A 25,225-nucleotide genomic window follows, 5' to 3' on the forward strand; every position below is an offset into this window, starting at 1 on the left:
GATGATTGCAAAAGTGGTGTGTTTGTGTGTAACACTGACTAGCTTTATTCACTATTTCACTGCTATGCCAGGCCAGAAACTGAAAAGAAAATAAATGCAGGAATATGGAGTACATTGCGTATAAATGGTAAATATTGCAGTTATGGCCATTCATATTCTGGTAGAAACAGTAATATCAGTAGTGGCTAACCAGGGAAAAAAGTACAGAAAAATATGTTTATGTGCAAGTATAGGTATTGTGTCAAAATCTTACTCAAATACATGTGAAACCAGCAAGTCAAAATTATAGTCAAGTGAAAATGTCAACACTTAAAAGTAGTCTAGTATTTAAAATATAAACAAGTAAAGTAAAAAGAAGTATTTTTTTTAAATAAAATCAGAAGTTCAAGTTCAATCCACATGAAAAGATATTAAAGTTAGAGTTGAAGCCTTACAAATATTTTTGTTTGAATTAGTACAGAGTTTTTGATGTGGTTTTTTCATTAAAGCATTTTTAACATATCCAGTGAAACTATTATGCAGTTCATAATTATTCACTGTGTTTAAGAGGATGTAACTGACTAAAATTAGAAGTATATAGTGACAGACTATAAGTGAGGTATTCAAATATCTCTGGGTATAGCAACCATACAACACACAGTTCTCCAACTACAGTAAAAATCATTTATTGCACTACATAATGATACAGTAATTTTCACATATACACTGACTTGGCATTTAACACAGGCATGTAATTCCTAATACAAAATAAGTGAGAACATAACAAATGGTAACCCGTATGTTAATTTTAAATGTTGTCAGCATAATTACTAATATCTGGGTGTTTCCACAGTAATATAAAATTACTGTGCAACTGGCCATAATACAACACATTCTGATAGTGCAAGTAAAATATATACTGCAAAGCACCAAATTATATTATTCTTCTACATTATTAGAGTTGGTGATGAGATGCATTCTTTGCAGTGTCCTTCAGCATTGTAAACATCCTTTAAGTGTGCTGTGGCATTACAACATGAAACTTCTTCCTCCCATGTATTGGAAACCGACTCAATGCCTTCCGAGCACCTGAGAAATGTTAAGATACATTTGTATTTGTTTACAGATAAATCAAAGAAGAATGCGGTACTCTTGGTTTTTGTGTTTGTCCTTCAGCTCTCCTTATTAAACACATTAATTAATCCCAGTGACTTATAAACAAAACAATATTTCATCTCATGCATTATTCTAAAAAGGTTTCTCATACTTAAAAGCCCCTCTTGTATTTGTTATTACTTACAATTTAGTTTGAAAGAATGCACTGTATATCTATGGAGATCAAAATTCAGTTCTACTCGCCTCCTGCTTGAGCTAGTTTGAGCTAAAACATTTAAGATCAGAATCAAATTAGACATGTCACATTAGATTTAATATGATCTACTTATGCCACTAGTATAACAGTGCAATACGTAGCTCTGTTGCCCAGTACCCTGAATTGGCAATGAGACACTGACTATGAGGTTGCAGAATATAAGCTTTAATTTGAGGGTATTGACCTTTATTGTGGGGATAAGCCTGTTTTAAGTGATCAATATTAAAAATTAGTACACTTACGTATTGTGGTTGATGTCCCCCTACAAAGTGAAATCATTCCACTGGGTTCAGAGGCATTTACTTGTACCTGAAAGGTGCTTCTTTGCACAGAATTTATCCTACTGATGGTCAGCACAACATCATTGATGACAAGTGAACCTGATCTTGCAAGCTTATTTTGCATAAACAAACAACATGTGGTGGGTTGGCACAGTGACGCAGGGGGAAGCAGTGCTACCTCATAGCTCAAGGGTGTGTCGAGCCCCAAAGATCTGGTAAGCCACTGAGTGTTTCAGGAGGGGGAGAGGAGACCTTGCACAAGCTCTGCTGAAAAAGTGTGAGTATTGACAGCTACTGCGGATACTGCTGATCAAGGATGGGGCACTTTGGGGCCCTCCTTAACCCAGTGGATATCTGGGGTATTTTCAAGTCCATCTCAGTGCCTAAGTTTCCTATGGAATTTAAAAACCTTCATACCTTCAAAAAGCAGATATGGCCAGAGTTGTTAGGACAAGGCTGGGATTGTGATGTTAACACATCTATTCAATCTTGCATGGAGAGCTGGGGAACCTCCAACACCCACTTGAATGTTTAGCTGTGAAGCAACTGGGATGAAAGTCAGACCTGGTCCAGACCTGGAAGATCAGACCTGGTCCGATCCCAAAGATGGCCTCCTCTAAAAAAAGAATGGGATGTTTCTTTTAGGTGAGGGGACAGACCTTGCTCATAGTAGAGAACCTTGGGATCTTATTCATGAGCGATGAAAAACTAGAGTGTGACAAATGTATTGTGTTTATATTCGCAATGTTGGAGTCTTTTTGGTGATGACGATGGAGATCGGTTTCAGGTGAGGTCATCTGTTTACCTTTCAATCTACATCTCTATCCTCAGCTATGGTCATGGGACTGAAAGAATAAATGAGGTACCTCCACAGGGTTGATAAGATGAGGAGACAATCTGGGAGTGCCTTGGAGTAAACATGCTGTTCCACAGAATCAAAAGGACCCAGATGACATAATTCAGGCACCTTAAAAGGATACCCCAGATCAGCTCCCGCTACAGCTGTATTAGGCACTTCCTACTGGATGGACACTGCAGGACAGACCCAGGACACACTGGCGAGATTATATCTCACAGCATTGGGAACATCTAAGGAGGAGCTGGCTGTGGATAGAGAGGTCTGTGCTGACCTTCTCAGTCTGTTTCTACTGCAACCCCCAGCAGGAAAAGTGTAAGGAAAATGAATGCATGAACATCCCAGAATTTAAGCTGACCTTCTGCACTTATAGTCCATCTGCATTTATAGTCATTGTTTCATATCAAATCCAGAGTGCTGTATTAGAGAACCAGAAACCTAACTGCCAGTGTCCAAATATGTGTTGCTTAAGCATAAATAATTGCTGTATATTTACCTAATGATCCAAGTACAGTTATGTTCCCCCCCTCGCCATCAGAGGAGGACAGAAGATGTGTGCGTCTCTTCGGTGGTGTGGCACAGTCAGAAAAGCCATTAGCTGTAGAAGAGGTGATGCCCATGCTGAAGCCTGTTACACCCATAGGTGTGCCATCACCTGAGATACAAATTCAACATACAGTTTAGTAACACTTCAGACACAGACAAAACTCAGATCACAATGACCCTACATACACTCTAATAGATTTAAAAGTGAGTAGTTATTTATGGGGTATGTGTAATAATGTGCATGGATTTGAGCCGTGATAAACTATTGTAATATACATTTTAACTTGTTATTCAAAGAGATAAACCTAGTATTAAATAAGACTTTATATTAAAGCAATATATTAGCAATATACTGTACAGTCCCCTCTGAAAATATTGGAACAGCAAGGCCAATTCTTTTATTTTTGCTATACACTGAAGAAATTTGGGTTTGATATCAAAAGATGAATATGAGATTTCAGCTTTCATTTCCTATTATAGGAAATGATATTTACTTCTAGATGTGTTAAACAACTTAGAACATGGCAGACCACCCAATTTTTAGGTGAGCAAAAGTATTCATCATATTCATCTTTCGATCTCAAACCCAAATGTCTTCATAGCATAACAAAAACAAAAGAATTAGCCTTCCACTCCATTACTTTTGAAGGGGACTGTATGTAATATTAATAATCAGAAACAAGTAAGCGTAATATGCGTGTGTAACAGTAACACACATGTAGCCTAGCTCTCACTCAGTCACCTGTTTTGGAGAAGTTCCCAGTGAAAAGGCTTCTCCCTGTCTTCATACTAAAGGCAAAATCCATGGCTGTGTAGGAACTTTTCATGGGTGTTTCTGACTGCAGAATGTAACGAGACATGAATTACACCAGACCTTGTTATCTTACCCTCCATATAAATTGTTTGTACAGCAACACCGTATTTTAACAACACAATAATGCAAACTCAGAGGAATCTGGTGTTAATAGTTCAGTGAACACTTGCACTGCAGCAATTATAAACACCCTACAACGCCCACAACATAAAGCTCCTTGGGAAACCATCTCTATAACACTATAACATTCTTATCTTTATCTATGAACAGACAGTTGAGTAATCCCAGCTGTTGCAAGGCTATTATGATTGGGCATTATGAATAACTGAAAAAGGGGAGCTGTCCTTCTTCTTAAGGTAAAATACCTTCCCCAACAAAATACACTATATGGCCAAAGGTTTGTGGATAATATGTGCTTTTGAACATCTCATTTGTCCTCCCTTTTTGTTGTTTGCTTTTTTGCCAGATTTTGTCCTCCCTTTCCTCCACTCTTTTTAGAAAGGCTTTCCATCAGATTTTGGAACATGGCTGTGGATATTTGTCCATTCAGCCACAAGAGCATTAGTGAGAACAGGCACTGATGTGCCTGGGTGAGGAGGCCTGGGTCAGTGTTCCAGTTCATCCCAAAGATATTCAGTGGGGTTGAGGTCAGGGCTCTGTGCAGGCCACTTGTGCATGCAACTTCTGTTCTTCCACTCTTGGCAAACCATTTCTTCATGGACCTCACTTTATGCACAGGCGCACTATTGTACTGGAACAGGTTCGGGCTCCTTAGTTACAGTGAAGGAAAATTGTAATGATATGGCATACAAAAACATTCTAGATAATTGTGTTCTTCCAAGATTGTGGCAACAGTTTGGGGAAAGCCCACATATGTGATGTGATGGTCTGGTGTCCACAAACATTTGGCCATATAGTGTAACAGCAGAATAAGCACTCCCAATTCTACATTTCTCTACAGGTCTGCATACCAGCAGGTCTCACAGGACATGGTATAGTCCAATTTAACTAAAACTGCTTTTAAACGGCCTTCAAACAAACCTATTACATAATCCTAGTCCAATCAATTTCCAATCCAGGTTCACTAGCACTTCAGGTGTTTTTGTGCTTCAAACATCTGAAATTAATCAAGAATTGTCTACTACTATGGGTGCAGGTAGCACAGGATAGCAGAAATCCCCAACTTTGAGTCATGTGAAGGAAGAAGAGCTGAGCACTAACACTCCTGCAAGTATGTGTGTATGTTTTTATTTGTTTGTCGTGTTTCATTGTAATTTATACCCTGATAAGGTGTTAGGCTACCACAAGCATGGAATGATATAGCATCCAGTCACCACAACCCTGTGTCAACTCAAATAAATACTTATTAGAGATTTTGGAGTGACATGGTAAACAGTGCTCTCTTTTGAAAGAATGGTGCTCCTCCCTCCAGTTCAGATCCAGAGACTTATGCAAAAGACATTAAATTTGTTCTGGTGGCTCATGATGGCCCAACACCTTATTAAAATGACACCTTATTAGTCACCATCAGTGAGCTCTACAAACAGCTCCTTTAAGGACTCTTACTCTGAACGTGTGGTTGGTGTTGGGGCGGGATAGGGACTCCAGCAGTAGAGTTGGCTCTTTCAGGGGTGGGAGGCTGGACACTGTGTGCACTGCACCACCTCTCATGATCCGACCCCTGAGCTAGAAAAAGTGAGTGTCATATCACACTGCCATTCATTCAGTTTCATAAACACTACTATGCATTTAACCATACATTTCTGCTAGAAAAAAGAAAAAAAAAATTATATATATATATATATATATATATATATATATATATATATATATATATATATATATTACACATACACACACACACACACACACACACACACGCGCACACACACAGCAATGTCCATGTTACAGCATCAACTAAAAATCAAGGAGGCAATTGGATCAGGCCACCAGTGACAATGTATGTTACCTGTGTATGTCTCAGAGCAGGAATGTTACAATCTTGCTCTGCACAGTCAGAGTGGATGAGAGGAAGTCTGTGGTTCTGAACTGCACTCACAGGTGGAGTGAGCAGGTCCTCAGCCACAGTGGATCTGCAGCACAAACACACAGTCACCAATTAAAAGAAGTGTGCTTACGTCTGCGGATATGTCTGGAGATGCTCCAAGCTAGCTCTGTGATCATTCCTGGTGATAAAGTTCATAAAGTGTCATCGTTCATTTAGGGTCCAATTTACCAAGTTTTGACCCTCAGACGACCATCTACAGTGTAAATCCCGCTGCCGTCACATTGTTCTAAAGTTGCGTTATGTATTAAGTCTGCTTTACAAAAGAAACAAAAACTTCCTGTAAATGGCTTTAACCACACAGGCAAAAAAAAAGAGAAAGAATCTTAAATATGTACACAGAATTGCTAGAGCAAAGAGTTTTTTTTTTTTGGAAACTTTAGTTCCCACTAACTAGCAAAATTAGTTATTGTTTAGTATCATCTAGGTTTGTGAGACCGTATCAGTGGGTAAATCTGGGATTATGACTAACAGTCTGGTTCCTCGCAGGGAGCTTTGTGCTGGGAAGTTGTGTCGCAGAAGAGCTCTGCCGCTGAGTCTGGGGAGAATCCGCTGGCCAGAGGGTTTGTGTGAGTGTGTGCTCATTCCACTTGGGGTCTTCAGGGTGGTGAGTATGGTGCTTCCATCATCTGAGTCACACCTTTAACAGAATCAACACAAAGCAAAAAAACCTGTGCTGGCAAAATTGAACTTTTGGTAACTACAAACAGAATAACTCAATCCAAATACATAAATCAGAACCCCTTTGACTAAACCAAATATAATAATGCATTTTTTCATTACCAGTTATGTATATCAAGATAACTCAGTGCAACTAGATTTTGCGTGTGGTATACTAGGCAGTACAATGAAAATAAGATAGCATCTCCTAATGTTTTATGAATAAAGAACATGTATGTCAGAGAACACTGTATATATTAGGAAGCACTTTGCACTATATTCTTATCAGCATAGCATAATCAGCATAGTTATAAAAGCATTACAGTCAGGGGTATAATTCAAAAGAGCACTGCTCAACCATTATTATATATCGGTTTTGCAAGTGCTACAATGATTTTGTGTGAGATTTTGTGACTATATGAGACTTACAATGACCTCTCGCCATATCCCTGCTGTCTTTGTTGCAAAGGCTTTGCTTGGATTGTCATAACACCATTTAAATTAGTCTTAAAGACATTTGAGTCCTAATCAAACACAAAATGAGAGAGTTCATTTATAAGAGCAGAACTGTATTGCTCACATAACAGCTTTCTGTATTTCTGTCTTGTGTTTTTGTTGTAGGTTGGTACCTGCCCATGATAGGTGTTTGGCCATAGAAACATGCTCCTGCTATTAGGGCCTCTGCTAGGAGAAATGTGGCTTCCCCTTGATGGGAGGTGTGATGAAGTTTCACAAACGATTTGGCTTGAGCTCTCCAGCGTCCATCTCTGTGTTGCGCCGTCTGATACCAAAGTGGCATAATGAAGACAAGGGAAAACTCTGATGGTGCCTTTAAGTACTAGCAAAATAGTAACTTTGAATTTTTTATATGTATATATATATATATATATATATATATATATATATATATATATATACACACACATATATAAAAGATAAATCACAGATCTAAACAACTTCAAACAGACTGCTATGTGTAATGTTCACTTTGTGTACATACATCACCCAAGATCACTTGATCCTCTATATAATACTCTTGTTACACTGAACCTTCCTAAATATTTAATCATAAGCCTAGATGTCCTTAATTCCAAATAAATTACTTAATGCTCTTCTTTTCTTTCTTTCTTCCTGTCTGGATTGTGTCTCCTATTATTGCAACTTTGTACCAATATGAATTAAGGATTGGCCTCACTGTGCTTCCTGAAATTTATGGAAATGTATGACAGAAGCACTGGCGTACAAATGTGAGCATCTCTGTCAATTTGAATTAGGTACACTCACCAGAATGTTGCTTCTCCCAGTGTTTGCGCAACAAATCTTCCAGTAAACACACTACTTCCCGCCATACATCATCAAACAGCTCATCAGCCACAGCACCACGGATGCAGGCGTTGGGGGACATGCGGGGGATACCATCCCAGGAGGCAATGGCTGAGGCCTTCCTCTGATCCATTCCCTCATTGTCCCTAACAAAAAAGAGCCACGCACACTCTCACACACTTCATCCTCAATGTGTAATGTACACAAATGTCTCTACTGGTGTAATAAACTAGCAGGACATTTTCTCCCGATCAACACTAATTAATAATTTATGAAAACTAGTTTACGGACACTGAAACAATCCTATTTTAGTGCTTGTTTTTTTAGGCCAAAATTTTAATAAATATGAAGCAATATTATAATCGATTTTTACATCATGAAATTTTATAGTCTGGATCAATTTATATAACAAATTTTATACAGTCACAGATACATTCCTGATTTCTTTAACTGTACAGACACCTGCCATCAGCAGGATCCCAAAGTGTAAAGGTTTTGTGTGTCTATGTTAAAAGCCTGTGGCATGGGTCAATGTGACATCTATTTCTATGTACACTCCAAGAAAAAAAAAAAAGGTTTGGTGTAGCATACTGTGTCAAGGAGAAAAAAAAAGGTTCATTGTAACTACAATATCTTTTCTTTGGTCAATAACAACAACGCACTGAATGTGCATTAAAAACAATTATAGTTTGCTTTAATTACAGTAACTTATTTTTGAAAGGAACACTACTGTTAAAATTCTTATAAGAATTATGATTTGGTGGCAAAAAAGTATTTTCTCCAAATCATATTTTTATTGGATATTATTTTTTTTAATATATAATTTTATTCAAAATTCACATTTTTAATGTAGTCATTGTTCATAACATTTATTTTCCACAATATTTTCAGCCAATTCTATTAATGGGTGATTCTATTAATAATTCTGTATGTTGAACACAGTAAAACCACTCCAGGTAGCTCTAATTCTTAACCAACCAGAAAACCCATCAGGAAGCCTCTTTAAAGAGTGTAGTCAACAGAACAGAAATATGTGTACCTGAATCTGATGTGAAGAAAAGAAAAAAAGCTCCTAGGATCATAAAGTTATTTGGATTGTCCCTGTGAAGGAACCCTTTATTTAAGGTTTTTACTGAGAACCATGTGAGATTCTGTTTTAGAAAATGTATTTACTTTACTTACTTTTGCTTAATTACTTACTTTCTACACAGTGCACAGTGAATGCTTAAATAAAGCATATATAATGTTAATGTGGAAAAACAGAAGATTGATCGTGTACAAGAACTGTTGTGGCTTACGTTTCTCTCCCATCATAAGCTAGAAACTCCTCTATCCTGCCCTCTACCTCGTAGATCTCCTCCTCTTGAGGGATAAGAGTGCATGATAGCTCTGAAATAGGCAACCCAGAGTGTACAGACTGACCAGACCAGGATCCCGGGGCTAGTCTGTGGCCCTCCACACATAGCCTGCAGAAAGGGAGGAAGAAGAGGAATCAGTGCAAGACAAAGAATGCAAAAGAGAGAGAGAGAGAGAGAGAGAGAGAGAAAGAGAGAGAAAGAGAGCTCTCTTCATAACTGGGCCAGACTGATAAATGCAGCACTTATGGGCATTTTCACTACAATCTCATCCCATTACTCCACAAAGCACTGCATATTTTAAATCAGGTATGGAGCTTTCTGCTAGAGGGCTGGTACATGGCAGTGTACATAAAATAAAAACATGATTTGCGCTGTACATTTGGAGTCAGTTGATGAATGCTTTCTAGTGAAAGAAAAAGCAGCCCTCAAACAATTCAGTAGCATGAATCCATGCATCAAGGGCTAACACATTACAGCGCTGAAATGAAAAGTAAGAGAAAAGTACCTTTAGAAGGTTTACTAGTAATTCTAAAGAAAATGCTAAAGAATAAAAAAAACATCACACATAGGGCAACATTTGAGGGCACACCCTGGTAAAGAAATTAGGGTATTGAATACTAACAAACTATGGATGGAATTTAGGTCAATCTCATAGCTATAATTGTTGCCATGCACGTGGGTCACATGAGCATATTATTGTAGTTTTCATTGAAATGGTAGGACAACAGGTCCTTAGCAGATTTATGCAATATGTGAATCAGATAAACATTTGCTTGAATTTGTGATATAATAAAGTGTTACCCCATTTTGAATGGGCTCAACACATGCAGACTACATGACTAAAAGCTGTGATGGCATAAACTCAACCTAGAAGTAGCCCTTAATCGCCTTAGTGCTGGTTCTGTGATAACTGTTGTTGTTCTTTTGGCTGCTCCCGTTAAGGTTTGCCACAGCGGATCATTGGTCCGCGTATTTGATTTGGCACAGTTTTTACATCGGATGCATCTGACGCAACCCTCCCCAATTTTTATCCAGGCTTGGAACGGGAACTGAGAGCGCACTGTGGCACGCAACCCCAGTGGCTGGGGTTAGGGTTAGAGTTAGGCCAGGAATCGAACCCGGGCCGCAGCATTGAGAGTGCTGTGGCCTAACCACTAGTCCTCCAAGGTCCTGCTAGCTCTGAGATAACTAATAATTACAAAATTATTTATTTATTTATTCATTTATTTTTTAACTTGCACAAATTATGGGCAAATTGTCAAATTTGTAGAAAAAAAACCCACTGAATGTAGAACTTCACACCACAAGAAGTCTATGAAAAACTCTTAAAGCACTGAAATGCCCAGAGGGGATGGATATCTCGCGTAGGCTGTGTTCTTAATCTGGTCGTTCCCCGCTCTGCAGCACGTGCGTCCCTTATCCATCTGTCTTATCTGTCTGCTGTTGGCCTTGTGCCTACCGGAGCCGGTCATCATTTCTCTCCACTATCAGAATCTCCCACAGGGCCAGCCATCACTTTCATTCAGTCAAACACAAAATGTCACTCTCCAACTGGGACTCTAATAGGCCTACAACACTGGAGTGTAATACCAGTTAATTAGCACTGCTTCTTTCAAATTTCACTGTTTATCCGCAATTTGTTTCTGTAATAAATATGAATTAAATTAGTTTGTTAATCAATTTAGACAAATGTTTATTCAGACAAATATATTTTTCAAATTCAGATTTATTTAAAATTATATACATACATACATACATACAAACACACACACGTGTATATATATATATATATATATATATATATATATATATATATATGAGAGAGAAAAAGAGAGAGAGAGAGAGAGAGGGTAATTGTCTAAATACATGTTATAATAAATATTATTTAAGTAGTTTTTCATAGTAACCAGATTGATCTGGTCAGGGTTATGGTAGATCCAGACCCTATGCCAGTAACACTCATTTCAAGTTAGGAACATATCTATCAACCAATTTCTCTCTCTCTCTCTCTCTCTCTCTCTCTCTCTCACACACACACACACACACACACACAGTAGCAATTTAGAGTAGACATTTTAACTACCATCAAGGAAAGGAAGATGGAAGGGAACTGTAAACATTTGAGGAAACTCAGGATCGAAAAATAATTTTTATGATTTTGCAAGTGGGATAAAATCTCAAGAGATACGAGAGACTGGGGGAAGTACACATGCATCTCTAAGTAGTGCACAGAAAATGAGTCTTAATCAGACTAATTTAGGTATGCTGTCAGCAAACATATTGTCTTTCACAGGTTTGCATCACATTATAACATAGTCGGTTCTAGTGTGTGTGGATGGGTAGATAGGTGAGGGCTTACTCGCTGTGGTTGTCTCTTGTATCCAGGCATGCAAGTGACGCTGCAGTCCTAGTGCTAGTGGCTCTCCAGTGCACATACTGAATTCCCTCTTGCTTTGGAGGCTCCAACTGATTGCCTAAAATCCTGGGGCATCACCAAATGCAGTTTGTTTAAATAGCCATTGTTTTTTTTGTTTTCTTTTTTGTTATATGAAAATGTTGCTACTCTGTTACATTAAAATGATAAAGAATAATAAAATTCAACATACATACATCATACATATATGATACAGTATTTCTATCCGCAAAAATAAAAAAATAAAATAAACAAATAAATGGATTTTAAAAATGAGCATTTCTACAATTTGAGGAGTCAACAAAAACTTTCAACTATTCCTTAATGGTGCTTAATGGTATTTTAAACTGCTTATGTTTTTATATCCATTACCTATCAAGCTGTCTCTTTATTATTGAAAACTCTAGATGACAAATTTTTCCCCCTAGGATTTGTTTACACTTATTTTAAATATTCTTTACGGGTGTCAGTGAGTTTACTATCATTTCTATCATTTATCATACCATTAATCAGTGTGTATAATGTTTATTTTATAGAATCATTTCAACCAATATCTTTAAGGGTGCCAATAATTCTGGAGTTGACTGTTTTTCTCCCACTTTCCTTCCATGAACAAACCAGTAGTCACACTCTAAAGTCAGAAAGGCACAAGCACATCCAGGTGCTGAGGTACTGAGAACATGTAGATGGGTGTGTACCTGAGGTGGGGGGAGTGTGTGTTCCACTCCTCACACTCCTTGCGCAGAGACTCTGATTTACTGCACACTTTACCTTCATACAGCAGTTCATCCAGGGCGCTAAAGAGCTGTCGTACATGCTGAGTATTCTCCTGGTCAAACTCCTGCATGTACAGCACAGAACACAACTCACACCATCACCCCAATGGACTAGTAATGTGCTCATAATCAGTTAATCAACAGTATATTGTCATATTCCCCACACAATATGTTTTCTTCAGTTGAAAATATTGTTACGGCCCTGGTGTTCCATTTGGGAGCCAGGTTTCAGGGTAGGGAGAAATTCTAGACAATGTTGGTGCACGCCAAAGATAAAGAGTGCCCAATTTGGATGCCAGCATATGGAGAGCTGTCTTCTATTTCAGCATGTATTTTTCTTTGCAAAGGCAATCGAATAATTCTGCACTGGCAAGTGTTCCATGTTTGAGAAACATGGCAGACAGAACTGGCTCACTGTCTGCCTTTCAATGATGTATGGGTGACAAAAACTGATCCAAAACGTTGGGGCCTGTGATTTTAGTGGCTGTGTTAATAATAAACTTGTCAATTAATCTAGAATGGCTGCACGAAAGAGTGCTTTAATCTATTAGACAAATCATTTACTTTGCTCCTGACATGTATAGTCGAGTCCATAAGTATTTGGACAGTGACACACTTTTCATAATTTTGCCTCTGTACACCACCACAATGGATTTGAAATGTAGCAATCAAGATGACTGAAGTGTAGACTTTCAGCTTTAATTAAAGGGGTTTAACAAAAATATTGCATTAACCATTTAGGAATTACAGCTGTTTTTACACATTCCCCCAATCTTCACCTTAAATTAAAGCTGAAAGTCTACACTTCAGTCACATCTTGATTGCTTTATTTCAAATCCATTGTGGTGTATACGGAGACAAAATTACAAAAATTGTGTTACTGTCCAAATACTTATGGACCTGACTATATATCCAGCTAATCAAAACCATGTGATTGATATATGACAGAATCAAAACTACGCTATGTTTTAGATGATAAATAATAGTACTTGAGTGTGCTTTATATGCATCGACTTGAAAACAAATGTCAAGCATAAGGCTTTAGATCAAAATGACGTTGGAATTTACTGCAGATTATTTCAGATGTTTATCCTTTTTTGTTGCATGCAAATTCACATACTAAACAGTGATGGGATATACTGAGCAACAGATGGCATCAAAATCCTTACATCATATCTCCAGGAGTAGATGGAGCTGTGTTCGGTGGAGAAGCCTGTGGCGTAGCCAGCGCTGCATGAACACGTTGTCAGAAGGCTCGCTGGGCTACAGTCACCAGTGGAGCTCTGAGAACACACTGAGTCACTGAAACAAAAAAAAAACCCATAAATGCCCTAATTACAGCACTGCTTGCTAGAGGATATTTATTTGAGCATGAAGCTAAAACTGTACTAAACTAATCATGAAAGAAACACAATAAGTCATCTTCTCCAGTGAAAGCTGACAGAATGCAAGTCTATTCACACATGGACAAATTACCTTTGGTCATTTGATAGGCCTCTGTTAGCACTTCTGGTGAGTTGGACAGGGCCTGAACAACTGTATTTGTTTGGTTCTCTGAGAAGCTTTTTCCTAGAGCATAAAACACAGACAGGAACATAAATACATACAGTGGATCAGCTTTATATCAAAGTGGAAAGTTAGTCATTGCTGGGGTAAAATTGCCTGTCAGTTCAGAGTATAATTTTCCTTTAAAAATATAAATGTCATGCCATGAATTTGTAATGATTTACAGTGTGCTGCTCCAAGTTTTCACTCTGATGAAGCTAATCCTCACTCAGCTGATTATTGTAACATGAATAATTCAGATATAACAAGGACAAAATACAATATGCAGACATGCGAGACATGAAGTGTCACATGTTTCATGATGATATATAGCTTCCAGTGAAACACATGGCTCGACTGTTGTCTTCTGATATTTATATTAAAAAACAAACATTAGTTTTTAGTATTAGGAAATAATCTGTAAACTATAATAAAAAATGTAAAAATCTAAAATGTAATACCACACTAATCTCAAAGGAATTTCTAAAGCATTTAGAGAAAATAACATTTAATTAAGAAATCATACTTAAATAAAGAATTTATTTTAAAAAATTACTATGGTTTTCCACAATTGAAGGGGCTCTGAAATTCCATAAATGCACCAACTTACCCAATAACAATGAGTTCCACATTCCTGCCGGACCACCCTTTCCTGTAGCAGTCTGTATAAACGTGAGTGGGCAGAGAGCGCAAACTGGGTACTGAAGTAGAATACCCAAAACTACCCAATGTTGCATTCATGGATGCCACTTGCTATAGTGCCAGGGGACAGAATGCATTTACAGGCAGCATCCTCACCTGTCCATCCACATAAACCCTCAGCGTCTGGAGGAGGATCTGTTTACCTGTCTGCTCTCTCAGCTTGAAAAGGTCAAAGCAAACCCCAGGGTTAAAGACAACCTCATCCAGCTCAGAGACTCATCTTCGCCCTGCCGTCGCTCCTCAAATTCCTTTCTCTCCTGTCCCAGCCTTCACACGTCACCTGTGGTCCATTAGCAAACAATGCTCTTCCTTGCTCTCATTGCTACTCTCAGTGCTACTCATCTGTACTACAGTTGATCCAGCCTTAGATAACTTGAGATGACTTTGTGGTTCTTTGGGGGTTTTCCTCTGTCCACTCTTTCTCCCGCCCTCCCTTTCTATCCTTCTGCCCTCCCTCTTTCTTTCCTTCTTTTTCTATCTGCTTCCCCACATAACCCTAATACACAGCAATGAAATGCACAGATGTGGCTTCTGTTGTCACAAAATACCTGCTAAATTTTGAAACTGATAAAGCAAAGCTAATTTATAGCATTGCACGTACACCATGATTTAAATCAAGATGCAGACAAGGATGCAAAGTAATCCAAATACTGGGCAAATAAAAATCACAAAGTGAGGCTAGCTCAAAAATTAATGGACATGTCACTGTTGAAAGAACCACAGATGCAGTTCTGCTGAGTTTAAGGGGCTAAGGAATTCCAATATCTGATAATACCAGAGTTTATCATTTCATATAGTCAAAACTTACACAGAGGCGCTCCCAAGAGTGTGTGCACAACTGGCTAAGGTTTCTGATAACCCTGCTACTGCAATTCAAGAGAGCATCATCTACTCTCAGAAGAGAAGGGTTCCAAAATGTTCCTTTGGATGTGTACCCATTTTAGATCCCCATAGGGGATCTACTACAACTTTTGTACAAATTAACTCTTACAGGAAAAAAGAACACTTTTTGCAAATTATCTACAATGGTTGTTTGAATTAGCATCACATTAATGAATGCACTTTTCCTATACAACTGTTATAGGGTAAGGGCATTATTAACTAACCATTAAACCATTTGTTTGTGCCTCTGTGAGACCCTTTAAATGGTCCACTTTAGAAAGCAACTATCCAAAGCTCCCTTGAGAAACACTTTTCTTTCTAACAATGACAAAAAGCCTGGGGAACAATATGTTGGCTGACTGCTGACAGCCTACAAAATTATTTAGTTATCTGCTGAACTTTCACGCTAAAATGCAACACAGAAGCAACGTTGCAGCCAAGAAACAGTGAAAAGAAAACTAATTAGCAGAAGAGTTTGGGCTTTAACGGGTGATGGAGGCTGAAGAGTAACCTTTGGCACTGGTGACAGATCATGTTTCCCCTAGAGAGCAAACAGCAAATAATTTCAGCAGTTTGCTTGCCAGGCCTTTATGAAACATGCATGACCTTCATGAAAGCCAAAAGAGGCGGCTGACTGATGTGGATTCAGTTTATCATCAACCTTTTACCACCAAAAACAAAGGTGCTGTTATTTAACAGAACAGATATGTTGTAAATTCTCAGCTCACTTTCAGAGTCACGACACTGACATGACTGAAAGAAAGTAAATGGGTTAAGTTGTGTTCTTTTTGTGGGTACATTGTGGGTCATTCTGGTCAGTAACTCCCATGTGTCTCATTTTGGGTCAGTGTGTTCTGAAAAATGTCCTACCACTAGAACATCAATCTATCACTAATCTCACTTACCAGTGCATTCACCATTTGCACCATTAAAGAATAAATGAATAGAATTAAACAATCATATGTATAAATATATATATACAGTATTTTAAAGTTTATTGCACATTTACCCATATGATTGTTTAATTCTACTCATTTATTCTTACTTTATTTATATATATATATATATATATATATATATATATATATATATATATATATATATATATATATATATATATATATATATAATTAAAACACACACACACATATCTTCTTGTGTATATACTATATGGCCAAAAGTATGTCAACATGACCATCATACACTTATGTGGGCCTTCCTCAAACTGTTGCCACAATGTCTTTGTATACTGTAGCTTTAAGGTTTTCCTTCACTGGAACTAAGGGGCCCAAACCTGTTCCAGCTTGAAAATGCCCCTGTGCACAAAGCCAGGTCCATAAAGGTCCATACTGTTTGGGTTGGTGTGGAAGAACTTGAGTGGCCTGCACAAAGTCCTGACGTCAACCCCACTAAGCACCTTTGGGATGAAATGAATGCCGACCGTGTGCCAGGCCTCCTCGCCTGACATCAATGCCTGATCTCCCTAATGCTCTTGTGACAGAATGAGCACAAATCCCCGCAACCGTGTTCCAAAATCTAGTGGAAAGCCTTCCCAGAAGAGCTAAGGCTGTTAAATACAGCAAATAGGAGACTAAATCTGGAATGGGATGTTTGACAAGCACATACGGGTGTAATGCTCAGGTATCCACATCATTTTGGCCATATAGTGTATTTACTTTATTTTTGCATCTCTATACCATTGCTCCTTATCTTCATCATACCTTTAATTTATATAACCTAGTTTACTTTAGGTAAGTTTATTCCTTTATCTATTTCTTGTACCAGGCAGTATACATATAAATAATACTCATATGTGCAACATATCACGCAATAAAACTGCAACTGATTCTAAATAACTAATTGTATGCAAACTGGTTTATGTAATATTTTACTTATTTTGGAACTGACCTTCTTCATGTGGTTTTGTTAGATAACACACTGTAAGTACATAACATTAAAACATTTCCTGACCCTGTGATGGACATTGATCTGTGTAATGTGTTATAAATAAGCAAATTTGATTTTGCAGTTATAACCACAAAATGCACAAGGAAATCCTAATAAAATATACATGTGTAATAAGATCAGTGGTATGAAGTATTTGATTTTATGAAAGACAGCCTAATTCAAGCTGATCAAATACTTTATCATTTACTTATCCTTGATTAAACCCTTTGCTTGTGAAAAGATATGCATATTCTGCATCCTTAAAAGATCAATAATATAGAAAATGGAAAGTGAAGATAAGATAAGATAAGAAAAGAAGACTTTATCGTCATTATACAGCTGTGCAAAACAACGAGATTAATATGGTATTCCCTGAGTTCTTCAGAAAACAACATAAAGCAACACACACACATAAATATAAAATAGTAAATTAAACAACTGTAAATAAAGCAAAGTGGTGCAATAGGACAATAAGACAGTAGGACAGACAATAACACAAGATGTGCGGAGGTGCATGTGCAATTGCATGCATGGAAATAATTGTAAACTAACCATTTCTTTGTCCTTTTCCAAAGAAAGGCTATAATTGGAGCAAAGGCGAAACTAAATGCTGGTGTAGATGCAGCAATTAGATATGCTAGGCCCAAAGGAAAGACAATACGCACAATCAGTCCCATTAGCCTTGCATGTGATGTGCAGCACTGCCCAGGAAAAGGCATGGTGAGTGACATGAATTACAATAAATTAAAATTACAATACATTTCAGACTAAAAGATGTCCTGTAGCACTGCATTTTTTCTTGGATTTTCATCCTATCCATTACAAGCCACTAAAGGCAAAACAAGTTGGCTTAAACAAACAAACAAACAAACAAGCAAGCAAACAAACACAAACAAACAAACAAACAATCAAACAAAACATCTGGTTCAACTACCAGGATTCAACTAACAAAGCACCTTAATGCACCTGATTCTCCTTCTTCATCATCTTCTCTCAAAAAGTGGGTTCCCTGCCAAGTCTTACCTTAGGCTGATGTCTTGGCTTGAGTTCACTGTATCTGGCTCCTTCCTCATCTTTTTGCCTGGAAATTTCCGGCTGAGATGCGACTGATGCTTTTCCAAGTTGGAGCCGGAACTCCTGGCCAGGGAGCCAAAGCACTTGGAGGCGATGGAGGCGCACCGTGGCGCAGAGATGTTCTCCACAGTCACTTGCATGTAAGTGCAGAAGTTTGCACATGTAAAGAGCTGTGTTCATGAGCTGGAACAGCCGCCTGCCTCAGATAAGCAGGAAAAAACCAGGTAGCTAAGGACGCTTAAAGTCAAAACCTGCCCTCAATGCGTCACTGATTGAGTTCCTCAACAACCGAAGATGTTTCTGTGGAGCTGAATATGGCTCTATCTGATTGGTTCTCGTCGCTTGTCTGTCAAGAAATGTCCCTCCCTAAATTTTACAACTCTGCACGCGCTGTGAACGCACTGCTGATGGGCGAGTCGCGAGCGAGTCGGTTCCTTTGAACCACTCAGGTGAATCGATTTGCTCTTTTTGAACGAGTCACTAAAGTGAACAAACTGATATCAGTCTGAAACTTGGAAGCCAAAGCAATCCATTTCCATCCACATAAATGGGTAGGTAGGTTTAAGTTGTAAGTGTATGGAAGTAAAAAAAAAAAAAATCAAATTAAAGATCTGAATAAAAAAAATATTGAATGGCACTGAATTCTTAATACTGAAAATTAAAGACAACTGAATTAATAATAATAAAACCTTGAAATTAATTTCTTTTTCAGTGTTCAGAAATTCACAGTCTTCTCTATGTGTGTCGCGTGTACTTCAATATGACAGGAGTTGTACATAATTTAATATTTTTTTGTGTTTCCTTAGTAAATGTTTAGTAGCAAAGATGAAATGAATACAGTCATAGAAAAGTGGTGCATGACTTTTTCTACTCGATTTGCATATGGGTCTGAGGAACTTTAAAATGATTTAATTTTAAAACTTATGGAAAGGTTGTTTTCAGTGTTTCTTGATTTGTGTTCACTTTAAGGCCTAGGGTTATTGTGTTAGAAGAGAAGAGCGAGGCTGTAATAACAGGAAAGGGGGACCAAGTCCGTATTAACGCCCATGGTTTTGGAATGGGATGTTCAAGGACAGATTGGGTTGTAATGGTCAGGTGTCCACAAACATTGGCCATATTGTGTATTTCCCATTGACCTCCTTACTCGGTAAATACGGCATTGACATTGGCCACTGAAAAACACATATCAGCCAACTACTAGCCACAAGCTGTGCAGGATATTTCCGAACTCTCTATGCAGTCTGGCAGTGGGTTCAGTGAATAGAGAAAAGGAGCAGGTTGTAGGTGTCAAAGCAATTGCCAGAATCAGGAAGTGTCAGGAGACCCGACCTGTGGTTGTCAAGTCAACATAAATGTAACAAATGACTCAGAGGCAGATAACAGTGCCAATCACCTGTAAATTACCAAACATGTTCATGGCACAGCAGATTTACATATACAGATTTACATATACAGATTTACAGATTTACATGATGCCTGTCACAGAGAGTTGAAAATGTCAAAATGACATCTAAATTGTGAAAGCGTGCCTTCTAATAGTCCAGTAATGCAGCTCAGCCATCATAAAACCTAAAGTTTTATGAAGGCATGAAATAATGGCAACAATTCACAATACTTTTTTTCTCATTGTAATTGCTTCATCTAGACCAAATCTAAACCACACTGTGTGATGAAGACAAAGTCTTCACAAATGAGGCCAATGCTGATAAAGAAAGCTCCCCACTTTGAGCCTAGCTACTCTTGGATTCTGTTTTTCAGCTCCTGTGAGACGATGTGACAACAGCAGTCTCTCTAACCACAGACAGGGCACACGCTTAAAGTGCACTCATCGCATCCAGACCGTAAAATTATAATGATATTTTTTGATCATTGAATAAGTTCAATGATTAATGATCAATGGCCGTTAGTCTGGATATGGATATTCAGCATAGTCCTTCTCATGACCAGAATGTAGAAAGCACTCAGAAAACCTCTTCCTTCCCACACTTGAGATATAGAGGCTTTAAAAAGGGTGTGTGGCCCCATAAAAACGAGTGCTAAAGAAAAAGTTACAATGTTCCATAAGTCATTACGTATGAATTATTAATTCTAGATGCATTATTTTTTTAGGGATTGTTGACTTCTAAAATGGAAGATCCACAGATGAATATTTGCCAGTTTATGGCCTGCTGAAAATAAAAAACAAACAAAAAACAAACAAACAAAAAAAAAAAACAAAAAGTGTAAAGTGTAAAAAACATGTGTTTTCATTGTCATTATATATTGATTTTTGTAGGACTTTCAGAACTGTAAATTTTAGCAATTTTAGATGACAACTTAATGAGCCTACAGATATTTATTATATGTCTAACACAGACACACACACAGTTTATACAGTATATACAGTATGCCCATGCATGACAAGATTTACCATGAAAAGAATGATACCACTAGGATGTTTTAATTAGCAATGCAAAGTATGTTTTTTTTTTTTTTTTTTTGGATAGGTAGGGTTTTTTGATTTGGTTTGTTTGTTTTTGGTTTCATTTTGTTTAGCTGGGATTTTTACCCCTGTTTTTCTTCCCAATGTTTTAGTCATTACCAGTTCCCACGCACTAGCTAGACACACCTAAATTATTTATTATTTTTATTCTTCCAGTGCTCCAACACTAAGGGCTATGTGTTGTAGCATGTGTTGGATATACCAACAAGGGTGCAGTGGCATTACATGGATAAAATGAATCAATAAAATGTGTGTGCAATTGCCCAGCTGGTCACAGCACAAATGTCATGAACAGAAACACCTCTAAGCAAGGTCCCTGATGTCACCATGCTGTTTGGACTGAGCTCTCAGTAAGACTCTCTATGCTAAACCAGTCAATCAACCATCTAATGGTGTAAATGCTAGCTGGGACAAATCAGGCTTTCCCTTATGAGAAATTGCTCAGGGTACAAAAAGCACATTGCTATTCCTAAAGATTTTCAGTCAGACTTTGTTCTTTTTCTTAAAAGAACTTGGGGGCAGAAGAAGAATTAAGTGGTAATGCATGAAGTGTGCTTATTCGCTCAGTAGATACCAGACCAATAATCAAACACAACCTTCAGTGAAAGCTCTATATAATAACACATATTGAAATCATAACAATACATATAACAAATTGAAATCAACACTGAAATGTCTCACCCCTGAAAGTAGAAAATGGAGTCAAGAGAGTATGTGGTATCAGAGACAGCCACACCCCAACTAGTTTTTTTTTTTTTTTTGTAGATATAAATTTAAATATAAATATAAATTTATATGTAGATATAAATTTAAATGCCTTAATCCACTGTTCTGAGGTCCGTTTTAGAGCTAAATGACAACAAACATGGAGCATGGAAATCTAGTCCCATAATTGTGTGTGTGTGTGTGTGTGTGTGTGTGTTAGATCAGTGTCTCCTTACTGCTTCTCTTACACCTGTGCTTTAAATAACCTCTGCTGGTGTCATGTCACTCAGGAGCTGAAGATACAAAATCCTTCCAGGTGAAAATTAAACTTGTTCTATTTAAAATGGCAAATGTAGTGTATCTTATTTTCAGTTTGTTATGCGCTTGTTCATGTTATAGTTCATTTTTATATGCTAAGACAGGTATAGGGTGAATTATTATATGTAGGCTTGTCTTGTCAGTAGAGTAACAACAAGACCATATTACTTTTTCCCCCATCCTTCTTTTTTCTTTATTGTTAGTGATACTGTGATATTGACTGATATCTGACTTGCTTTGAAAGTGCAACCGTTATAGATTGAAGGTAAATTATACAATAAATAGTTTAAGTATAGCTTTAGAATGTCCTTAATGTCCTTATGCCATTATCACAGATGCATTATTTCCTAAGTCTATGAAAAAAAACAACAAAAAAAAACCCTTATCCCTGTTACTTATTTAGTAACAAAAGGCAGCCTGTCAGAAAAGAAAAAAAACAAAACAAAGAAGACTGTTGCCTGACATGTTGCCTTAAACATGCTTTCTTAGATTCATGTTGATAGTGACGTTAATGTTAATTTACAAAGTTTAAGTTACAAAGCACCCCTATCATGGAATCACCCCTACACTGCAGTACTACTATTGCAAAATGCACTGTACTATATCAAGTAATGTCATGCAATACATTTTAATGAGGCCATATTAAAAATACAGAACTTCCTCTGGCAGAAGTTTAACAGCTCAGAGCCCTCTTCAAGCCAAAATTATGGTGCAGAATGTCCTAGAAAGACGCACACTGAATTATACAGCCTCATGCTGATTTGGTTTTTAGTTCTTCCGTCATTTAGAGTATTTTAGAGTATACAGCAAGCCTTAATGTCCACTGAGAAAGCCAAGCCAAGAGTGACAGGATAAGGAGAAGATACCTTGGGAGAAACCAAGACTCAGAAGAGGTAAGCAAGAGGAACGTCATCATCCTTACCAGCGTGAATCACGAGTCTCCTGTGTATCAGATAATCCAGGTTACACACAACAGAAAGGGTAAAATATGATAGTTTTTACTCTAGGTAAATGTTGATCAGAGTCAATTGTCAATCAATAAAGCGAGAACAGGAGCTTGTGGGCTCCAGGATGACTGGATGATTTTTATAGTAAAGGAGTTTCATGCATCATCAAATACGTCTAGTCATGTGTTTATTGTCAGAGTGACACCTGTCAATGAATTAGAAAAGGCTGTCATCTTGAGCATCTCGTTCTTCTCATTCTTCTGGACCAGCAGCTTAACACAATGCCTATAGCTGTATTTTACTATTAAGGTTTATTTCAAATTTAATCTTTCCTATTAAGTGCTTGCATTTGAAATAGAAGAAATGTAAAAAAAAAAAAAAACTTTAATGTACTTGGTGTAATATTACTGTGCACGCACTGGTGAGTTATTTCTATTAACGTCTATATTCTGTGTGTCTGTACTGTGTGTCTTTGTGTGTGTGTGTTTGTGTATGTCTGAACTTGTGCCCTTCACACTGCTGGGGAAGCACACATCTGAAGTTCCCTTGGTAGGAACTAAGGTCATGACTAAGCAGGGATTTCCTGACAGCATGTATGCCCAAGTGGCCAGTGCTTTCTGAGCAGCCTGTGTGGAGGAAACGCTGGATTACAGGGTTATCCATTATGCCTCCATCCCACACACAGCTGCTGGAGATGCTGAGAATGCAAAGCAAAATGAACTTTTGGCTTATGAGCTGGCATTCAATATTCTGAAATGTAAGTCATGCCATTAGTAGTTTGCACATTTATTTATTTAGTGATATCATTAACAATCTCTAGGTTGAGTTCTTTTGGAATTGCTTAAGCATATATCCCGAAATATTAATAATATTAATAAAATTCTCTAATGATTTCTGTGGATGATCCTACATAGATACCCTAATGTATTATTGTACTTCCCAATAAGAGCCCAAGTCTCACCCTTGCTTCAGAGGATAATCTCACCTGGATATTGTAGCTTTGTACATGAGACCTGCTCCTGCAATCATAAAGACTATCCTGTGTTCATTCACAATTTTACTGAACATCATTTCAACACACTGAGTAATGTTTTTACTCTTCTACACCTGCATACTGTAATGAGTTATAATCACATTATTCTGCATCACCCAGAAGAGGATAGGTTCCCTTTTGAATCTGGCTCCTCTCAGAGTTTCTTCCTTATGTTGTCTCAGTATGTTTTTTCTCTCTGTGGCCTGATTGCTGAATTTTGTGTAATGTGGGCAGAATAAATGGTATACACACATATAGAGTCCTCTCTGAAATGGCAAGGCCAATTCTTTTGCTTTTGCTATTAACAGAAACATTTGGGTTTGAGATGAAAAGATGAATATGAGATGATAGGTCTGAATTTCAGCTTTCATTTCCTTATATTTACATCTAGATGTGTTAAACAACTTAGAACATTGCACCTTTGGTGGCAGACTGCACAGTATTTAGGTGAGCAAAAGTATTGGAACAGATAGTCTTAAAGTAAATAACACTTAATATTTGGTTGCACATCCATTGCTTGCAATAACTGTATCAAGATGGCGACCGACTGACACCAAACGGTTGCATTTTTCTTTTGTAATGCTTTTCCAGGATTGTAACACAGGTTTTTTGAGCTGTTTGTTTTGGGGTTTTGAAGAGGAGACTGAAATGCATGTCCTGTTGAGTTAAGGTCTGGTGATTGACTTGGCCAGTCTAAAACCCACTTTTTTCCCCTGATGAAGTTCTTTGTTGTGTTGGCTGTGTGTTTTGGGTCATTGTCTTGCTGCATGATGAAGTTTCTCCCAATTAGATCGGATGCTTTTCCCTGTAAATTGTCAGACAGAATGTTTCTGTAGACTTCTGAATTCATTCCGCTGCTAGTATCATGAGTTACATCATCAATAAAGATTAGTGAGCCTGTTCCAGAAGCAGCCAATGAGCTTGTATGTTTTGGATCATGAGCAGATCCTTTCCTTCTCCACACTTTGGCCTTTCCATCACTTTGGTAGAGGTTAATCTTGGATCCAGAGCTTTTGTGGCTCATTTCTGTATTTCTTTGTGAATTCCAATCTGGCCTTCTGATTCTTGAAGCTGAAATGTGTTTAGCAAAAACAAAAGAATTGGCCTTGCTATTCCAATACTTTCAGAAGGAACTATATATACACAA

The 25,225-nt window shown here is 37.7% G+C and overlaps 1 protein-coding gene across 3 annotated transcripts; it reads right to left on the reverse strand.

Annotated features, from left to right (window-relative positions):
- Positions 1-649: 649 nt before the first annotated feature.
- fam149a (family with sequence similarity 149 member A) lies at positions 650-18,935 on the reverse strand. 3 transcript variants are annotated; one of them, XM_053235713.1, is made up of 16 exons: positions 18,543-18,935; positions 13,920-14,012; positions 13,613-13,745; positions 12,366-12,508; positions 11,614-11,736; positions 9,195-9,362; positions 7,858-8,042; positions 7,203-7,354; positions 7,003-7,097; positions 6,386-6,553; positions 5,818-5,941; positions 5,415-5,534; positions 3,777-3,873; positions 2,985-3,143; positions 1,280-1,360; positions 650-1,068 (listed from the first exon to the last, which is right to left on the reverse strand). In XM_053235713.1, the coding sequence occupies exons 1-16, from the start codon at positions 18,731-18,733 to the stop codon at positions 992-994; spliced, it is 2,109 nt and encodes a 702-aa protein (XP_053091688.1). In that variant the 5' UTR covers positions 18,734-18,935; the 3' UTR covers positions 650-991. The 3 variants fall into 3 exon arrangements, with proteins under 3 accessions (XP_053091688.1, XP_026773433.2, XP_053091689.1); XM_026917632.3 differs by lacking the exon at positions 1,280-1,360 and having other exon boundaries at positions 18,543-18,933; XM_053235714.1 differs by lacking the exons at positions 1,280-1,360; positions 18,543-18,935 and adding an exon at positions 14,599-15,037.
- Positions 18,936-25,225: the final 6,290 nt, after the last annotated feature.

The sequence above is a fragment of the Pangasianodon hypophthalmus genome, chromosome 7 (assembly GCF_027358585.1).
Source record: "Pangasianodon hypophthalmus isolate fPanHyp1 chromosome 7, fPanHyp1.pri, whole genome shotgun sequence".
NCBI lineage: Eukaryota > Metazoa > Chordata > Actinopteri > Siluriformes > Pangasiidae > Pangasianodon > Pangasianodon hypophthalmus.

Bases quoted from the DNA above. Each gene is read 5' to 3' on its own strand.
- fam149a (XM_053235713.1), bottom strand. From the start codon at position 18,733: ATGCAAGTGACTGTGGAGAACATCTCTGCGCCACGGTGCGCCTCCATC. The intron at 7,355-7,857 runs GTGAGTGTACCT...CTTTGGTATCAG, and splicing joins CTGGGAGAAGCAACATTCTG to ACGGCGCAACACAGAGATGG. The intron at 5,535-5,817 runs GTAACATACATT...CACTTTTTCTAG, and splicing joins CTGCTCTGAGACATACACAG to CTCAGGGGTCGGATCATGAG.